The sequence below is a fragment of the Dunckerocampus dactyliophorus genome, chromosome 2 (assembly GCF_027744805.1).
Source record: "Dunckerocampus dactyliophorus isolate RoL2022-P2 chromosome 2, RoL_Ddac_1.1, whole genome shotgun sequence".
NCBI lineage: Eukaryota > Metazoa > Chordata > Actinopteri > Syngnathiformes > Syngnathidae > Dunckerocampus > Dunckerocampus dactyliophorus.
The window spans coordinates 42,640,326-42,657,446 of NC_072820.1; the positions used below are offsets into that span (position 1 = coordinate 42,640,326).

The following is a 17,121-nucleotide window of genomic DNA, read 5'->3' on the forward strand; positions in this document are numbered from 1 at the left end:
GAGGTAAGACCATTTTCGGCATTTGTGCATATAACTCCACATAAAATGGTCACAGCACTTGGGTAAAAAAATACAGGACAAGTTTCCAAAAGGTTCTACAAAATAGCAAAGACCGATCCAGACAATGGAATAATACTGGATACTATGATCCAGAATATGAAAAATAGGTGACCTTTGGAATTTTAGACGACAAATGAAGCTATAAACATGCAACAAACATCATTATATACTGTATAGCCAAGACACTGTGGATTCTGGAGTGTGCCAACGGATTAGTTGTATCTTCAAAAGCTATGGAGATCCAGAAGAAAGACTACTGAACTAATATTGATATCATTATGAAACCAATAATGGTATGTTTTCAGAAAATTTGCATTCACAATATCATGCCCTCCTTATGGCTAAAGCTAAGATGCTTTCTCTTTTTGAACGTGGTGGGATTGTCGAGCTGCGTAAGCGAGGCCTCTCGCAGCGTGCCATTGCTGCTGAGGTTGGGTGCAGTAAGACAGTCATTCTACATTTTTTTAAAGATCCTGAGCATTATGGATCTACTACTTAAAAGTTAAGTAGTAGATCCAAAAAAATCACACTTGCGCTGAGCTGGCTGATCCAATTGGCTGTCAATCAAGACACAGGGCAGTTTTCGACCCACATTAAGACCCTTACTGGTGCCGACTGCGGGAAAAGGGTTTAAAAAACAAAATAGGAATTCAAAGACCTTGTCTCTTTCAACGCCACAAAACTGCCCGTTTAGACTTTGCCAGGGAGCATCAAACATGGGACATTGAAAGGTGGAAAAAAGTTTTATTCTCGGATGAGAAAAAATGGAACCTTGATGGTCCACATGGCTTCCAACGTTACTGGCATGACAAGGAGATCCCACATGACATGTTTTCGACCTGGCACAGTGGAGGGGGGTCCATCAACATCTGGGGTGCTTTTTCATTCAGTGGAACACTGGAGCTTCAGGTGGTGCGGGGTCGTCAAACGGCGACTGCTTATGTGCAGATGTTGCAGCGGGCATCCCTCATGACTGAGGGTCCTCGTCTGTGTGGTAACAGCTGGGTTTTTCAACAGGACAACGCTGCAGTTCACAATGCTCGCTTGACCAAGGACATCTTCAGGGAGAATAACATCACTCTTTTGGACCATCCTGCATGTTCCCCTCATTTAAATCCCATATTGAATATTCGGGATGAATGGCAAGGGAAGTTTATAAAAATGGCCGTTTGGTTGCAGAGGGGGAAGGGTAAGCCAACACTGTCATCTAGTGGCTAACTCATGCAGAGACACAGTTTATGTTTGTTTATATATATATACATTTATATTGTGCAATAGCAAACAATAGCTGATTCAGATGTCCCTGCTTATGCGAGTTCCGAGTTTTTAATTGTAGAATGTAGATTTGCATTCTAAGTTATATAGAGTGTCATTTTTTTTCAGAAAGAAAATGTTCTCAATACACTATGTCAAAATGACAAAATAACTGTAATGTCACACATGTATGGTTATACTGAAAAAAAGAAAACCAACAGAGGCAAGATAAAACATTTTTAAGGTGAATATATCAAGATAAACACAAAAGTACATCAGGAAAGTATAAGCAAAGGGTTAAAGTGTATTTAAATTATTTGTTCCCATTTGTATTTTTATTTAGTTGGCCTTTAAAAAAAACTATAACCTATATAGGGAACTGAGTCAGCAAAAATAATACATTCAAAATACTGCGTGCTATTTTATTCATGAATTCGAGGCGGAACATTTATACAATTTTTCTGTTTTACCCCGGACCACATTGGGTGGTTGTACTCAACGTGACTGTGAAAGATGAGTTTGGTGATGCTGTTTTCATAATGTTAACAAGTTAATATGTATTTCATTAAAACGTAGCAACGCCGCACCGGCTTTTCTTCTGCTTTCAGCATTTGCTGCCTGGCCAAAGCTCAAAGCAGGGTTGACTGCCTACCGAACAGGAACAATTCCAACATTTCTTGTTTTAAAACCCACACAGTTTATCTGAAGAAATAAAAATGGCCGGCTATAAAAGACTTTTTAACAGAGTCACATTATGGACATGGAGAAGAAGTCGCTGGATAAGCCGAAATGGTGAGTCGCTTTTACTAAAATGTTGATTTATCATGTTAAAAGTACGTTTGCGTGTAAAGTGCGATGACAGAGCTCAGCTAACCAATTTGCAAGCAGTTAGCTTATTTGTGAAATATATAACATTTCACAAATACTCTATTGTTGTATTCAATTTCTCAAATACTGTACCGAACATGATATGTCAGTGGATCTCAAATGAAGGTACTAGTAGCCTTGGGAGTGCTTGAGATTTAAAATACTAGTACTGTATATATACTGTGGAAAATAAGTATTTCATCGTTTGCCGATTTTGTAGGTTTACTCCCTTACAAAGATAGTACATACCTTTTATTGTAACAGTGAGACCGAATGTTAAAAAAAATCCAGAAAAAACAACATTAATTAAAGCATATAAGTGAATTTGCGTTTGGATTTAAGAACACATCTTTATTATAACCCCAAAAGAGGGCATGCTACGTTGATAGTTATTTTATGTTCGCCATTAGATTAATAATTTTTGTTCATATTGCCAACAAGAACATTACAGATAAGCATTGTTTTGGGCAGTAAGTATAATCAGATGCTGATTGTGTTTTACATCTTTTTGTCAGCCAAAAATGTTGTAAAAGCCATTCTCATTTGCATTGTACAGTGTATTTGTGTCAAATGTTTCTTCAAAACGCATTTAAAAAACAAACGTTAACATTCACTACAATGATAATCTTAACAGACGCTTCAGCTGCGTTTGGAGAGGCAGCTTTTTCTTCTTGCAGACCAAAGGTGTGTATTGTTGGTAGTGGGCCAGCAGGTTTCTACACAGCACAGCACTTGATCAAGGTATGAATATAGTTGAAGAGATGTTCATAATGAATGATTTTTACTTGTCAACAGTGGAGCCCTCCTATTTGCGCGACTAACTTGTTCAAAAATTGTCTGTATTTTTTGCAGAAAACCGATCTCATCCACCCTAAGTCAGTGTATCATTTCTAATTATGTAATAATAAAGCATGGGTGTTCTATTATGTCCAGCGAGGGCCACATGTACTGAAAAATGAACGGATGCAAGGGCCACTTTGATATTTTGTTAACCAACACATGTAGATATGCTAAGAAGTTATTTCAAGAAAAAACTGCATATAAGCTTTATGAGAGGGGTGGGCAAACTACGGCCCGGGGGCCACATCTGGCCCGCTAAGCGTTTCAATCCGGCCCTCCAGTTGCTTCCAAAGTATTTAATTTACACTTTTAACATACAAGCTGGCAACATGACTTGCTAGTAGTCAGAGTCAGTCAATCTGAGACAACCTTTTGATGGTTTAAGTAGCTTTTCACATGCAACTATCCAACTACCTCAACCACGGTGCCAAACAAACGCAAGTCAACAAATATGTTACACACAACTTCACCAACCCACTGCACTGTCTGGGAAGTAAAAAAAGGAGGGACATACTCATACTCTTTAATAGTCAATGTTTTATTGTTCATATTGTATATCACACATCCTTTTATTCATGTAAATTCCGGCTGTCTTATTCAGTAAAAAGAACTGTAAGATTAAATGTTGTTATTTGATGTGGTCTGATGTTTATATTGCTCCTGAAAAAAGGGACACAAGCACATATAACAGATTGTATGACCTTTTTACAGATAAAACAAGACAAATAATTCCAGGTGGACTGTTGGAATTATAATCTTAAACTAGTATGTGTGTATCAAATGTATAGCCTGACACCTCCCAACCAATTTGGTTAACTCAATGCGAGTCAAAAAGTTTGCCCACCCCTGCTTTATGGTGTAGGTGAAAAAGCCTATTATTAATATGAACTCCCATTTTTGCTGTTGTTTTTTTCTTTTTCATTTTCAAATATTTCAACTGACTTCTTAACTATCCATCTATTTTCAATGCCGCTTAACCAAAATAGGGTCGTGGGGGTATGCTGGAGCCTATCCCAGCTGACTTCAGGCAAGAGGCAGGGTACACACTGGACTGGACTTCTTAACTAACCTTTGTACATTTTCTTTTAGTAACATTATGACTTCCGTATTATTTTTTTATTATAACTTTTTCCTCAACCTAACTTTCCAAAATTTGGACCTTTCTTTCTCTTTAGAGTATGACTTTTTTCTCTTAATATTTTGACTTCATTCTCATAAAATTACAGCTGTTTTTTTTTTCAATTTCTGCAGTTTTTTCAAAATATTTCAAATTCCTGTAAAATTTCTTCTTGTAATATTTTTCCCCCCATATTATCCATCATCTCCGGTTTTTCGTTATTGGCGGGGGTCTCAGAATGTAAACCCTGTGAAGAGCCGAGGCCCTTCAATGTGTTTAAATTTGATTTTAAGGAATTGAATGACTTTAATGCATGTTTTCATCATCCTATCAGGCCCGTCAAGATGTGGAGGTGGATATTTATGAAAGACTACCTGTCCCCTTTGGCCTGGTCAGGTTTGGGGTTGCTCCTGATCATCCTGAAGTGAAGGTAAGGCCCCAAGGCAGGGGTGTGAAAATTGTTTCCACCGAGGGCCGCATACAGATAAATTGAAGGATGTGGCGGGGCACTTTGATGCATTGTGAGCATGAAGGATGCTAGAACCAATCCAATATATGTCGATGTTAAAGATGCAAAACATCCCTATCATAGCTTTGTGTTATTGGTGACAAAGCAAATTAGTGTAATATCTAATAATATACTGTATTTCATTAATAATTCATTTATTTTATTTTTAGACTATGCCTAGGTCCAATAAAAGACAAGCTGCCTGCCAAAAATGGCCCTTGTTCCTCACTTTGGATAGCCCTGGCCAAATGAGATGATGCAGATTAGCTCATTACCCTGCCCTTATTGTCTTAAAAGAGATCTTTCAGCAGGGTTTTGCATTGGAGCTCGGAAAAAGTAGACTTTTTCTTTCATGAGATGCAAAAACTTTGTCACTCCTTTATGAGCGGTTTGGTTTTCCTTAGAGAATAATCACTGACATTACTTCCTCAGAACGTCATCAACACTTTCACGCAGACAGCCAAACATGCTCGCTGTAGTTTCTACGGCAACGTGAACATTGGGAAGGATGTAAGCATTCAAGAGCTGCAACAAGCCTACCATGCAGTTATATTGGTAAGATGCTTCCATGAAAAGTTTTGTGTAACTTTTGTGTTATTCTTAATTTTTTTAATATGTGTTGTAGAGTTATGGTGCAGAGGGAAACAGGAGTATGGGGATACCCGGAGAAGACTTGGCCGGTGTGTACTCTGCAAAAGACTTCGTGGGCTGGTACAATGGACTGCCAAGCTGTCGAGAGGTATAGCTCTTCCTGAAGCTGATTTTTTTTAAGGTTTTGTTTGTTGATCCTCAGATATAATCTTTTCAATTCAGCTGAGTCCAGACCTGAGTTGTGAAACAGCAGTTGTCCTGGGTCAAGGCAACGTGGCTTTGGACGTAGCAAGAATATTACTGTCACCCGCAGATATTTTAAAGGTATGCAAGCGCTGTCAAAAACAGTATTGGTGTTTGTTTACACTCTGACATCATATGTCATACTGTATTTTATTAGTTTTCATTATTTGTCATGGCGATCATCATTTTGCATGCTTCTTTTCTCTATAAAGGGTTACGACTGTCAGTGGTTGCGTGTTTCATAATATAACATGAAATAATAGATACAGATACAAGCAGCCGAAATGGGTTTTCTCCGTAGGGTGGCTGGAATCACCCTAAGACCGAATCACCCTCGGTCATCCGAGAGGGGCTCAAGAGTAAAGCCACTGCACGTTGAGAGGAGTCAGTTGAGGTGGCTCGGGCATCTAGTTCGGATGCCTCCTGGACACCTCCCTGGTGAGGTGTTCCAGGGCAGACCTAGGACACACTGGAGGAATTATGTGTCACAAATGGCCTGGGAACCCCTTGTGTTCCTCCCAGTGGAAATGGAAGAAGTGGCTGGAGACCGGGAAGTCAGGGCTTCTCTACTGAGACTGCTGCCCCATTATGCCATACGGTAATTTATATGTAGATAAGATATATCATGATAAAATATATATAAGAAGAGTTTTTAAGGCTGCCAAAAGATTTTTATATTATGTCAGGACTATCTCATATATTACAACGGAAGCAATAGTGTAGCTCATAGTGGTTGTCAGCCATGTTTTTTGCTTATGATGATTGACAGGAATGTTTCTCACCTGGACCCAGATCTAAGTGGGATGTTTCCAACTTCCTAGCAGTCTCCAATACAACATGAATCTTTCAGCAAAATGGCATGACATCATTGCTATGCCTTTGCTGTATCATTAATTATGTGTTTAGTCATGTAAACATGCTACAGATTTTCCTGGTTACTCTGCACCTTCACAATTGATACTGTAAATGTACTACACAAGATCCACAGGTCCAGTGTTTGTATTGTTGCCATAAATGGAACAATTATTCTGTTGGTCTGCAGAAGACTGACATCACCCAGCCAGCCCTTGAAGCTCTGATGGAGAGCCAGGTTCGCAGGGTGCTAATTGTCGGCCGAAGAGGACCCATGCAGGTCGCATGCACAATCAAGGTGTGTGAGTATTTATAACGACGTTGACAACTTTTTTCAAAATCAAGACACATATTTTATTAGTAACAACATAATTTAATCAAGGTCACAGTTTTAAGAGAGCTACAAGCTTTTTGCGGTTCACTCGACCTTTCGGAAACGGAAACGCTGATGTCAAGCAGTCCTGAGGTTGCGCGATTTGGAACCATTTCAAGTCAAATTAAATTTCAGAGCAAAATTTGCCACCAGCCACTAAAAACAGAGTTTGAACCGCTATCATGCATGATGGTGTCAGCATACCTAATGAAAGCTCAGTTGAGACTATCAGGATTTTAAATCTCTATCAGTGTATTTTGCTTTTTTTTGGCTACACTTATTCTAGATGAAGAATATACACCTGAAAGTTAAGGGTGGCCAATATTGCAAATTTTGGTATCGATCCCATACACAAGTAAATACACATACTTTTTACTTGACATTTATTCAACATCAGTGAATTATGTTGTGATTTTTCTTTTTGCATGCACTCTTTGAGCAAAATAAAATCAAAAGTGCAAATAAGAGAACAAAAGCAAAATATACTATTGGCGCTCATTTAAAATTCGTTGACATTTTGCCCCCAAAGCCCTCCTGTATCCGATAACGTACAGTATATCTGTAAACAGTATGTAACTATAACAATATCAACAATGTAACAATATAAAAAGTTGTTTTTGTAAACCCTACACTGGTAAAACACTGGTTTGTGTGTCTGTAGCTTTGTAAATGAATCGTTTTTGTCCACGCCTGTTATGTTAACATAATTTGATGAAGACATTGGGCGCATTCCAAAAACATGCATGTTAGGTTAATTGGAGGCTCGAAATTGTCCATAGATATGAATGTGAGTGTGAATGTTTGACTGTGTGTATGTGCCTCGCGATTGGCTGGCGACCAGTTCACCAGTCTCGACCACTCTCGCCCCAAAGTCAGCTGGGATAGGCTCCAGCATACCCTTGCAACCCTAGTAACGTCAATAATTAGTCAACTTGTCATCATACATGGATTATCTGACTGGTAAGCACACATTTTACATTTATACATCATAAATATTTGGAAGATGCCTGGTGGGTTACAGTGTGGTTGTCTAACTTTGCATTTCTCGTTGATCCAGTTTCTCTTCTTATTAACTGTATTTTTTTGTTTATTACAGGAGCTTCGAGAAATGGTCAACCTACCCGGGACCAGACCTGAGATGCTGCCAGCTGATTTTGATGGTGTACGTGAGGCTGTTCAAGGTGAGAGTTCATGTAAATATTTTCTAGTGTAGCACGTTCTACTTTTAAGATTATCCATGGTCACTAGTCACTTCATTAGGTACACATAGGCACAATATACAGTATATTTCAGCCATCCGTTTTCTATACCGCTTATCCTTATTAGGGTGAGCTAGAGCCTACCCCAGCTGACCTGACTTTGGGCGAGAGGTGGGGTACACATATAGACAACCGTTCACACACAGTGTTCATTTCGTTGAATTTTTGTCAATGACTTTTTTTCCCCTGATGAAAAACAAGACAATAACTAATCAAAACACTAACAGATAAGGCGAAAATGAATGAGACATGAATGAAGTCCAATCACATCTAACTTTGTCTTGTAGATGTTAGGGACAAGTTAGGACTATATCCATTGCGGTTCGAACATCGCCCCCTGGGATTTCCGAGCACATTCTACTTCCTCATTAAGAGTTACAAAGTGAGTGATAAGAATATCCACTTATTGATTTTCATTGCATTTCTGCTCATTTAGACCACCCATACGTGCATAATAAAGACGTTGTTGTGATGTTCGGAGTATCCATGAACGCATCTCGCGCTCTGTCTCGTGCCAATGAGGAAGTGTTGTTGCAATGAATGGACTAGAGACGTGTTTGTTTGGACTTGGAGATACATGTATGGTGTTGGAATTGCACTGCTGTTGATGTGCTGTGGATGTATGAATAAAGTTATAAAAGAGCGTCAGACACTGTGTGACTCTGTGGGGAGCTACACTATGCCGCCGTCTGTCGTCATAATAGAGAGCCGTGGCTTGTAACTTTATGAATTAAATATATTAGTTACCACCGTTAATTCGCTATTAATTCGTTGTTTTTATTTTTTTCTAATATTAGTATTAAACATCTTAAAAAAATACTTTTAAAAATTTCAGGTAAAATAGTAACACTAAGGTTGGTGTGAAATGATTGACTTATTGATATATTCATTGAGAGCAGGTCTACTTTTTGTTCTGAATTTTATTATTAAGATGCTTTGAAGGTAGCCTAATAAAGGTTTTTTCAAGGAACCTTTAAGGATGCCTTATCCTTTATATTTCATTTGACAAAATTTACTGTCTTTTTAATGAACTAAAATGTTGTGAAATGTTGTCAACTTAAACTACACTAAAACTAATTTAATTTAGATGACTAAAGTATTACTAAAACTAAAATCCCCAAAAGATACTGTCAAAATGAACACTGCGCTCACATTCACATCGTCGCACAATTGAGATTCACCAGTTAGGCTATGACATGCATGCTTTTGCGATGTGGGAGGAAGCCGGCGTACCAGGAGAAACTCGCACAAGCACAGACATGTTCCAATGGAGACGTCAACCCGGATCCCCTGACTGTGAGGCAGATGTGCTAAAAACTACGCCACCGCACTCCAGTATATAATATTATAGATTTAAAAATATGCCTTTACAAAGATAAAAATGCTTTTTATTGCAGTACTTTGTACTTCACCGTGCGCTTGCAGTAACACATGCAAGCAACATTCAAAAGAAATGTGACCAGAGGAAGCTGTGGTTTCCAGATTACAACTTACACCTCCATGTTTCAGCAGTGAAGGCAGTTATTTTCTTTTCGTCTTTTGTTGTTCTTTTGGGCAGTGTGTCCCCCAGTTATCTGTCCTCATTCGTCTGATCGCTTGCCATGTCCTTGCTTGAGAAAAAAACAGCTTTGTGGATTGATGCTGCATGTAGTTCATGGTTTATATTGATAACTTGTGAACTTAGTAGAGGCAGGGCACTTCTATACTTGCATGCTCTTACAGGAAATGTGCAACGACCAGTCAGTTGTCTGATGGTGTGACGCAGGTGCTTCCTTGTCATCATGTTTTGAGGTGAAGGGCTCACACAAGATAAATACTCCTTAATAACCTTGACTTGTTTTTCGTGCATACAGTACATACTATAGAAACATAACAAACTATTCATGTTTATTTCTTTAATTTCTCATGCTACCTGAACCACAATTTTACACTTCCTACTCAGAACAATGTCAGATCCGGACTCATCAAAACGCATGACCTTTTGACCAAATGAAGGCCTTCTTTTACTGATAAGTACTATTCTTAAGACTCCACAGTTGCCACAATTCCTTAGGATTGGGCTTGTATTTTACAGTTTACATTTCATCTTTCCACGAGATGAGGACTTATACCTATCTATCTGTCATTTGGGTTTTGGGATTGTATTGCCCCTCTGGATCCAGAAGGTGGTGATGTTCTTTCTTCATTCAGGGTGTCTCTAAAGCCTGGAAAATGCAGATAATATACAATTATTTTAAATATTTGAAGTAATATATACTACTCAAAAAATAAAGGGAACACTAAAATAACACATCCTAGATCTGAATGAATGAAATATTTGTGTTAAATACTTTGTTCTTTACAAAGTTGAATGTGGTGACGACAAAATCAAATATTTTTATTTATTCATGATTTATTCATTCATTCATTCCATTTTATTTTTTGAGCAGTGAGTATAAACCGCATGGTGGCCTAATGGTTAGCACGTTGGCCACACAGTCCAGATCTTTGGGGCATCTCTGTGTGGAGTTTGCATGTTCTCCCTGTGCGCGTATGGGTTTTCTCTGGGTACTCCGCTTTCGTCCCACGTTTGGTTAGGACTCTAAATTGTCCATAGATATGAGTGTGACTGAATATTTGTCTATGTGTGCCCTGCGATTGACTGGCGACCAATCCAGGATGTACTCCGCCACCTGGGGTAGGCTCCAGCTTACCCCGCAAAGATGGATAATATAAACAAAACAAAATATGAACACATACAATTTATTCATTCATTTTCTATGCAGCTTAATCCTCAATAGGGTCGCAGGGGTATGCTGGAGCCCATCCCAGCTGATTTTGGGCGAGAGGCGGGGTGCACCCTGGACTAGTCGCCAGTCAATCGCACACAATTTATTGATTTTAAATATATTTTTTCTGTATTATGTGGATATTTTTTATTATTTAAAAATACATGTACTTATTTTTTCTTAAAACACTTGTGTATAATGTAAATATATTTTTGTGTATATTATATGTCCACACTTTAGGGACACCGTGTATAATGAAACCTCAAAGGTGAAACACAATTTGGGAATCATTTCAAAACAATATTTGAAGTACCATACAAATGTAAGAAGCAGTTAACCTGTTAATGTTAACACCTAAAAAAAACTATAAAACACTCTTTAAACACTCTAATGATGGCATAATAAAAGTTGTGTTGCATCATAAACCGTAGCAAAAAGTTTAAAGAAAAGCTTACTACAGCAAAATACAGTATACAAGTATAAAGAAATAAAACTATGTACCTTTGATTAAAAAGTAACAACAACAGCTGGTACCGGCTAACATTAGCTGTTGACCCTACTTATTGGACTTTCGTACAAAAATGACACCAGGATTTGCTTAGTAACACCTTGGGTGGTCAAAAATAAAAAAAACACAGGAGCTACTTTGAATTTGATATCAGCAAAAAAAAAAAAAAAAAAAAGCAACTGCTTACACTATGGTTGTTTCAGATTTACCAAGACCAAGAAAGCGTCTGACAGAGTTGATGTTGAAGGTAGCCCTCCAGCTTCCAGCAGAAAAGGAGCAGGAAAGAGGAAACGTAACATCACGCAGTTGGGGACTTAGATTCTTCCGGAGCCCAGTCCAGGTCCTTCCAAGTCCTGATGGCACAAGGACGGCTGGCATCCGACTGGCAGTCAACAAACTGGAGGTAAACTGGATTTTGTGTTCTTGTTCTTGGACTGATGATTGCTAAATCAACATGTTTTAACATCAGGGTTCAGGTGAGGCAGCGCGTGCAGTGCTAACTAACGAGGTGGAGGACGTGACCTGTGGCCTTGTCATCAGCAGCATTGGCTACAAGAGCCTGCTCATAGACCCATCAGTACCGTTTGACTCTCACAGAGCTATAGTCCCGAACCAAATGGGCCGTGTTCAACAAGCTGCAGGTACCCAGAAAAAAAATAAAGCACCAAGTGGGCTAAAATCAAGAAGATGAGTAAACATGGATCAAATTGTTCCTTGCTTCTAGGTCTTTACTGCAGTGGCTGGCTTAAAACAGGCCCAACTGGCGTGATAGCCACCACTATGAACAATAGTTTTGACACTGCACGATCCTTAATGGAAGACATGGACTCGGGAAAATTGGATGTATCTGCTGCCAAGTCTGGTGCACAAAATATCAGATATCTGCTTGAAAAGAGAGGTATTGCATTATACTGTAGTAGATCCCTGACTGTTCACAGTTGGGCATTCACGGATTTCTTCACTCTATACCTGTAATTAGTTCTTAATGTGTAAAACTTAATTTAAAATGTGTTTAATATTTGTGAGAGGCATATACGCTTTAGAAGCATCTTTAGGGCTTTTTATGGGTCCGTCCAATATTTGCATGTGTGTGCCATTCTGCGACTAGCAGGGATCTACTGTATTCCACCTTTTGTTTCATACGCAAGAAATACGCTACATAGCAAGAACTACTCCTGAGCCAGTCTACAAAACTGAGTGACACCAGTGTTTTCCTTACTGGTAGGTAATATAATTGTCACTGTTAGCAAGATTAGTTTGCGACTATATTTGTATATATTGTCAAATGACATCACTGAATTGCTCACAAGGATGTTTGGGCAAGCAGAGTATTGTTCTGTTCTATCATCTCCACAGAAGTCAAGCCTGTGACCTTTTCGGACTGGGAGAAGATTGACAGTGTGGAGACGAGGCGGGGTGAGTCCACAGGAAAACCCAGAGAAAAACTGCTGACGGTGGAAGAAATGTTGCAGGTGGCGTGGACATGATCATCATGGGGTGATTACACAGTAAAACTGTTGTGTCCAGTGTAGAACATTTTTTAAGGCAGGGAGAGGTGACTTGACCCATCAAGCACAGAAAATTATGTGTCAATATCATGTATCAAGTGTATATTTTACATCTGTTTTTCCTCTAATGTATTTGAAATAAAATTACTGTGGTCTTTGTATTGGTTTGATGTCTAGGTGGAATATAATTAATAAAACCTCATTGTATTTAGTCTGTGTACCATTTAAAATACTGAATTTTTACCAACGCTGCAACAGTGGGGAAAATATTCGATCCCCTTAGAACAGGGGTGTCAAACTCGTGCCATAGAGGGCCGAGACACTGCAGGTTTTCTTTCCAGCCAGTCACTAAAGTAGGTGATTTTAATGATCAACACCTTCAGTTTGAGGGAAGGAGCTAATCAATTAAATCACCTGCTGAAGAAACTGGTTGGAGAGAAAACCTGCAGCGTCTCGGCCCTCCAGGGCACGAGTTTGACAAATGTGCCTTAGAATATGAATAGTCAAGAATTTTTATGGCCGCTATTGTGAGTCCATTTTAGTTCTGTGCAGGTCTACATTTTTGTCACCGAGGTCCTATGGCAGCACTTTGGTCTTGCCCATGGTGGTGGTGAAGTTTGAATGGAAGAAAAATGTTTACAGAGATTAGAACTACAGGCTGCACGGTGGTCTAGTGGTTAGCCAACACAGTAACAGTCTGGAGACCTGGAAGATCTGGGTTTGAGTCTCCCTTGGGCATTTCTGTGTGGAGTTTGCGTGTTCGTGCCGGGTACCCCAGTTTCCTCCCAAATTCCAAAAACATGCAGGTTAGGTTAAGTGGCGACTAAATATTCCGTAGGTATGAATGTGAGTGTGAATGGTTGTCTATAGGTGCCCTGCGATTGGCTGGCGACCAGTCTAGTCCGCCTGCTGCCCGAAGTCAGCTGGGATAGGCTCCAGCATGCCCCCGCGACCCTGAGGAGAAGAGGTATAGAAAATGGATGGAGATTAGGACTACCTTACTACAAAAAAAAAAAAAAAAAAAAAAAAGACAGGACGCATTGGGTCCTTTATGGGCAGGCAACCTGTGTGAAGGTTAGAATTTGCTGGTTGGTGAGGAATTGAGTACTTTTAAAATGTTTTCTGGATTTTTTTTTTTTTTAAACATTCCATGGGATTGTTCCCATCTTTTAAAAAAAAAAAAGCAAATGTGCAAAATCAGGAGATCAAAAATTACATGTATACAGTACAAAATGCTCATAGGAGCCAAATGTCCCCTTTGAAGGAATATTACAATTTAACCAAATTGGAACAAGTTTAAGGTTTGAGAGCCCCAGGAAGTGTAACTATTAAGTTTTTGGACCATTTAACATGTAACACTAATTGTACTTTTGAATGACGCTGCAATAATAAAACACATTTGATATTACACGAAAGCACCTTGCAGTTTCAAATAAAAGCAAGGCATAAACTTTGCGTAAAATTTTTTATTTATAAATCAAGTTAGTTGAAATCTTCCATGCTTCGTCTTTCAGCAATCATTGGCCACCGCATACCTTAAACAGTCATGTTGCCCTGGTGAACTAGGCCCATATAGTCACTTTGATATTCCAACATCACATCACCTGATGCATTGTAACTGGATGTCATGTTGTGGTCCATTTGCAAGTCATCCATGTAGTCCACGGTTAGGCTGTGGTCCATGTCATCATGGCTAGAGTTGTCCTGGTGGTCATTGAAGGTTACACTGTGGCCCATGTCATCGTGGCTAGAGTTGTCCTGGTGGTCATTGAAGGTTACACTGTGGCCCATGTCATCGTGGCTAGAGTTGTCCTGGTGGTCATTGAAGGTTACACTGTGGCCCATGTCATCGTGGCTAGAGTTGTCCTGGTGGTCATTGAAGGTTACACTGTGGCCTGTGTCATCATTTAGGTAGTCTAAGGTCAGGCTGTGGCCCATGTCATCATGGCTCAAGTTGTCCTGGTGGTCATTGAAGGTTACACTGTGGCCTGTGTCATCATTTAGGTAGTCTAAGGTCAGGCTGTGGCCCATGTCGTCATGGCTCGAGTTGCCCTGGTGGTCATTGAAGGTCACACTGTGGCCCATGTCATCGTGGCTAGAGTTGTCCTGGTGGTCATTGAAGGTCACACTGTGGCCCATGTCGTCATCATGGCGGTCATCAGAGGTCACACTGTGGCCTGTGTTATCATTTAGGTAGTCTAAGGTCAGGCTGTGGCCCATGTCATCGTGGCTAGAGTTGTCCTGGTGGTCATTGAAGGTCACACTGTGGCCCATGTCATCGTGGCTAGAGTTGTCCTGGTGGTCATTGAAGGTCACACTGTGGCCCATGTCATCGTCGTGGCTAGAGTTGTCCTGGTGGTCATTGAAGGTCACACTGTGGCTTGTGTCATCATTTAGGTGGTCTAAGGTCAGGCTGTGGCCCATGTCATCATGGCTCGAGTTGCCCTGGTGGTCATTGAAGGTCACACTGTGGCCCATGTCATCGTGGCTAGAGTTGTCCTGGTGGTCATTGAAGGTCACACTGTGGCCCATGTCGTCATCATGGCGGTCATCAGAGGTCACACTGTGGCCTGTGTTATCATTTAGGTAGTCTAAGGTCAGGCTGTGGCCCATGTCATCGTGGCTAGAGTTGTCCTGGTGGTCATTGAAGGTCACACTGTGGCCCATGTCATCGTCGTGGCTAGAGTTGTCCTGGTGGTCATTGAAGGTCACACTGTGGCCCATGTCATCGTCGTGGCTAGAGTTGCCCTGGTGGTCATTGAAGGTCACACTGTGGCCCATGTCATCGTCGTGGCTAGAGTTGTCCTGGTGGTCATTGAAGGTCACACTGTTGCCTGTGTCATCATTTAGGTAGTCTAAGGTCAGGCTGTGGCCCATGTCATCATGGCTGGAGTTGCCCTGGTGGTCATTGAAGGTCACACTGTGGCCCATGTCATCGTGGCTAGAGTTGTCCTGGTGGTCATTGAAGGTCACACTGTGGCCCATGTCATCGTCGTGGCTAGGGTTGTCCTGGTGGTCATTGAAGGTCACACTGTGGCCCATGTCATCGTCGTGGCTAGAGTTGTCCTGGTGGTCATTGAAGGTCACACTGTGGCCCATGTCATCGTCGTGGCTAGAGTTGCCTTGGTCGTCATCAGGGGTCACACTGTGGCCCGTGTCATTCTGGACATTGGACATGTGCTGAAATGACTGAGTCATTGTGTTTTGTCCTTTCAATTTGTTCACTTGGAAAACACTTCCCAAGCCAAGCAATGCACCAGTTTCCACTTCTTTGGTTTCCACTTGTACTACAATTGAAATAGTGAGACAACTTATCTTCAAAACCAAAACTTTTGGAAAGTTCTCCCTGCTGCTCCAATTTTCTCACCTTCTTTAACATGCTTTTCCAACATGGACTCCATAGACTGGAGAAATTCAAAAGCCCTTTTAACTGAGTCATTGGGAGACAGAACTGCAGCAACAAAGGGAGAGCGTTTAACCTTTCAAAATACATTGTTTTTCATCAATACAGTATTGTTCTCACCAAGCTTGCCTCCTTTCTGAAGTCCATTTGGCTTAGCTGTGGTGCGATCCGCTGTCCAACACAGGCCTGCAAACAAACCAACACTTGTCTCAGGGAGAGGGGGTTGGGGGGAAAAGACATTTTAATTGGGTTAATAGAAAGTTCTTAATTACCTTTGTCAAGCAAGAGAGTGTGCACCAATACAAGTAAGAGCCAACCCATCTCCATTACTTCAGCTAGAGTCAGAAAGTCAGCATTACCACATGCCGTTTTTTTGTAGCAGGTGACACAGCTGGTGCCAATCAGCTCTAATTACATACTCTCCTGTTAAAGAAGCAGAAGAAAACTCAAGGCGCTTTGCCCTTATTTTTTACATTATTTTTTAAACTCCTATTTGCTTAATGGTATTTAATTTTTTTGTAACACCATCCTTTCTTTTCACGCAGGAAGTGAACAACAGGTAATAGGTATGGTGTGAATGAAGTATCAGTAGCACACATGGAGAAGGGGCAGGATTAAAGAAATAAGCGCCGCCTCTTTCTAGTCCTTTTTCTGAAATGTAGAATTGTACACATTTAGTCACTTGATGTTCCTTAATGTAACTTGTTAAGCATGTCTAAAACAAATAAACCACATCAACCTTTTAAAAAAATAAATGTGGCATAATAGTGACAAATAAGTATTAAAATTTTTCAAGTCAAGAAAATTTTACACAAATTCAAAGAGAATTGCATTCATTGCTTACATTTAGCATTAGCTTGCCCTCAGCGTTATGGTTAAATTATTCACGGCAGTTTTTATTATACATTGGTAAAAATATGTAACATATTATACAGCTCTCAATTTCATGTACTTTCACTGAAGACTTTTT

At 40.1% G+C, this 17,121-nt stretch overlaps 1 protein-coding gene across 4 annotated transcripts; it reads left to right on the top strand.

Moving 5' to 3' along the window:
- Nucleotides 1-1,797: 1,797 nt before the first annotated feature.
- fdxr (ferredoxin reductase) lies at nt 1,798-12,959 on the top strand. Of its 4 annotated transcripts, none has more exons than XR_008569654.1 (12): nt 1,798-2,106; nt 2,816-2,922; nt 4,473-4,568; nt 5,079-5,201; nt 5,272-5,385; nt 5,460-5,561; nt 6,523-6,630; nt 7,802-7,886; nt 11,444-11,643; nt 11,710-11,881; nt 11,965-12,461; nt 12,597-12,959. XR_008569654.1 is itself a non-coding variant. In XM_054769166.1 (12 exons), the coding sequence occupies exons 1-12, from the start codon at nt 2,031-2,033 to the stop codon at nt 12,725-12,727; spliced, it is 1,488 nt and encodes a 495-aa protein (XP_054625141.1). In that variant the 5' UTR covers nt 1,798-2,030; the 3' UTR covers nt 12,728-12,957. The 4 variants fall into 4 exon arrangements, 3 of the variants coding, with proteins under 3 accessions (XP_054625141.1, XP_054625142.1, XP_054625143.1); XM_054769166.1 differs by having other exon boundaries at nt 11,965-12,138; nt 12,597-12,957; XM_054769167.1 differs by having other exon boundaries at nt 2,816-2,865; nt 11,965-12,138; nt 12,597-12,957.
- Nucleotides 12,960-17,121: the final 4,162 nt, after the last annotated feature.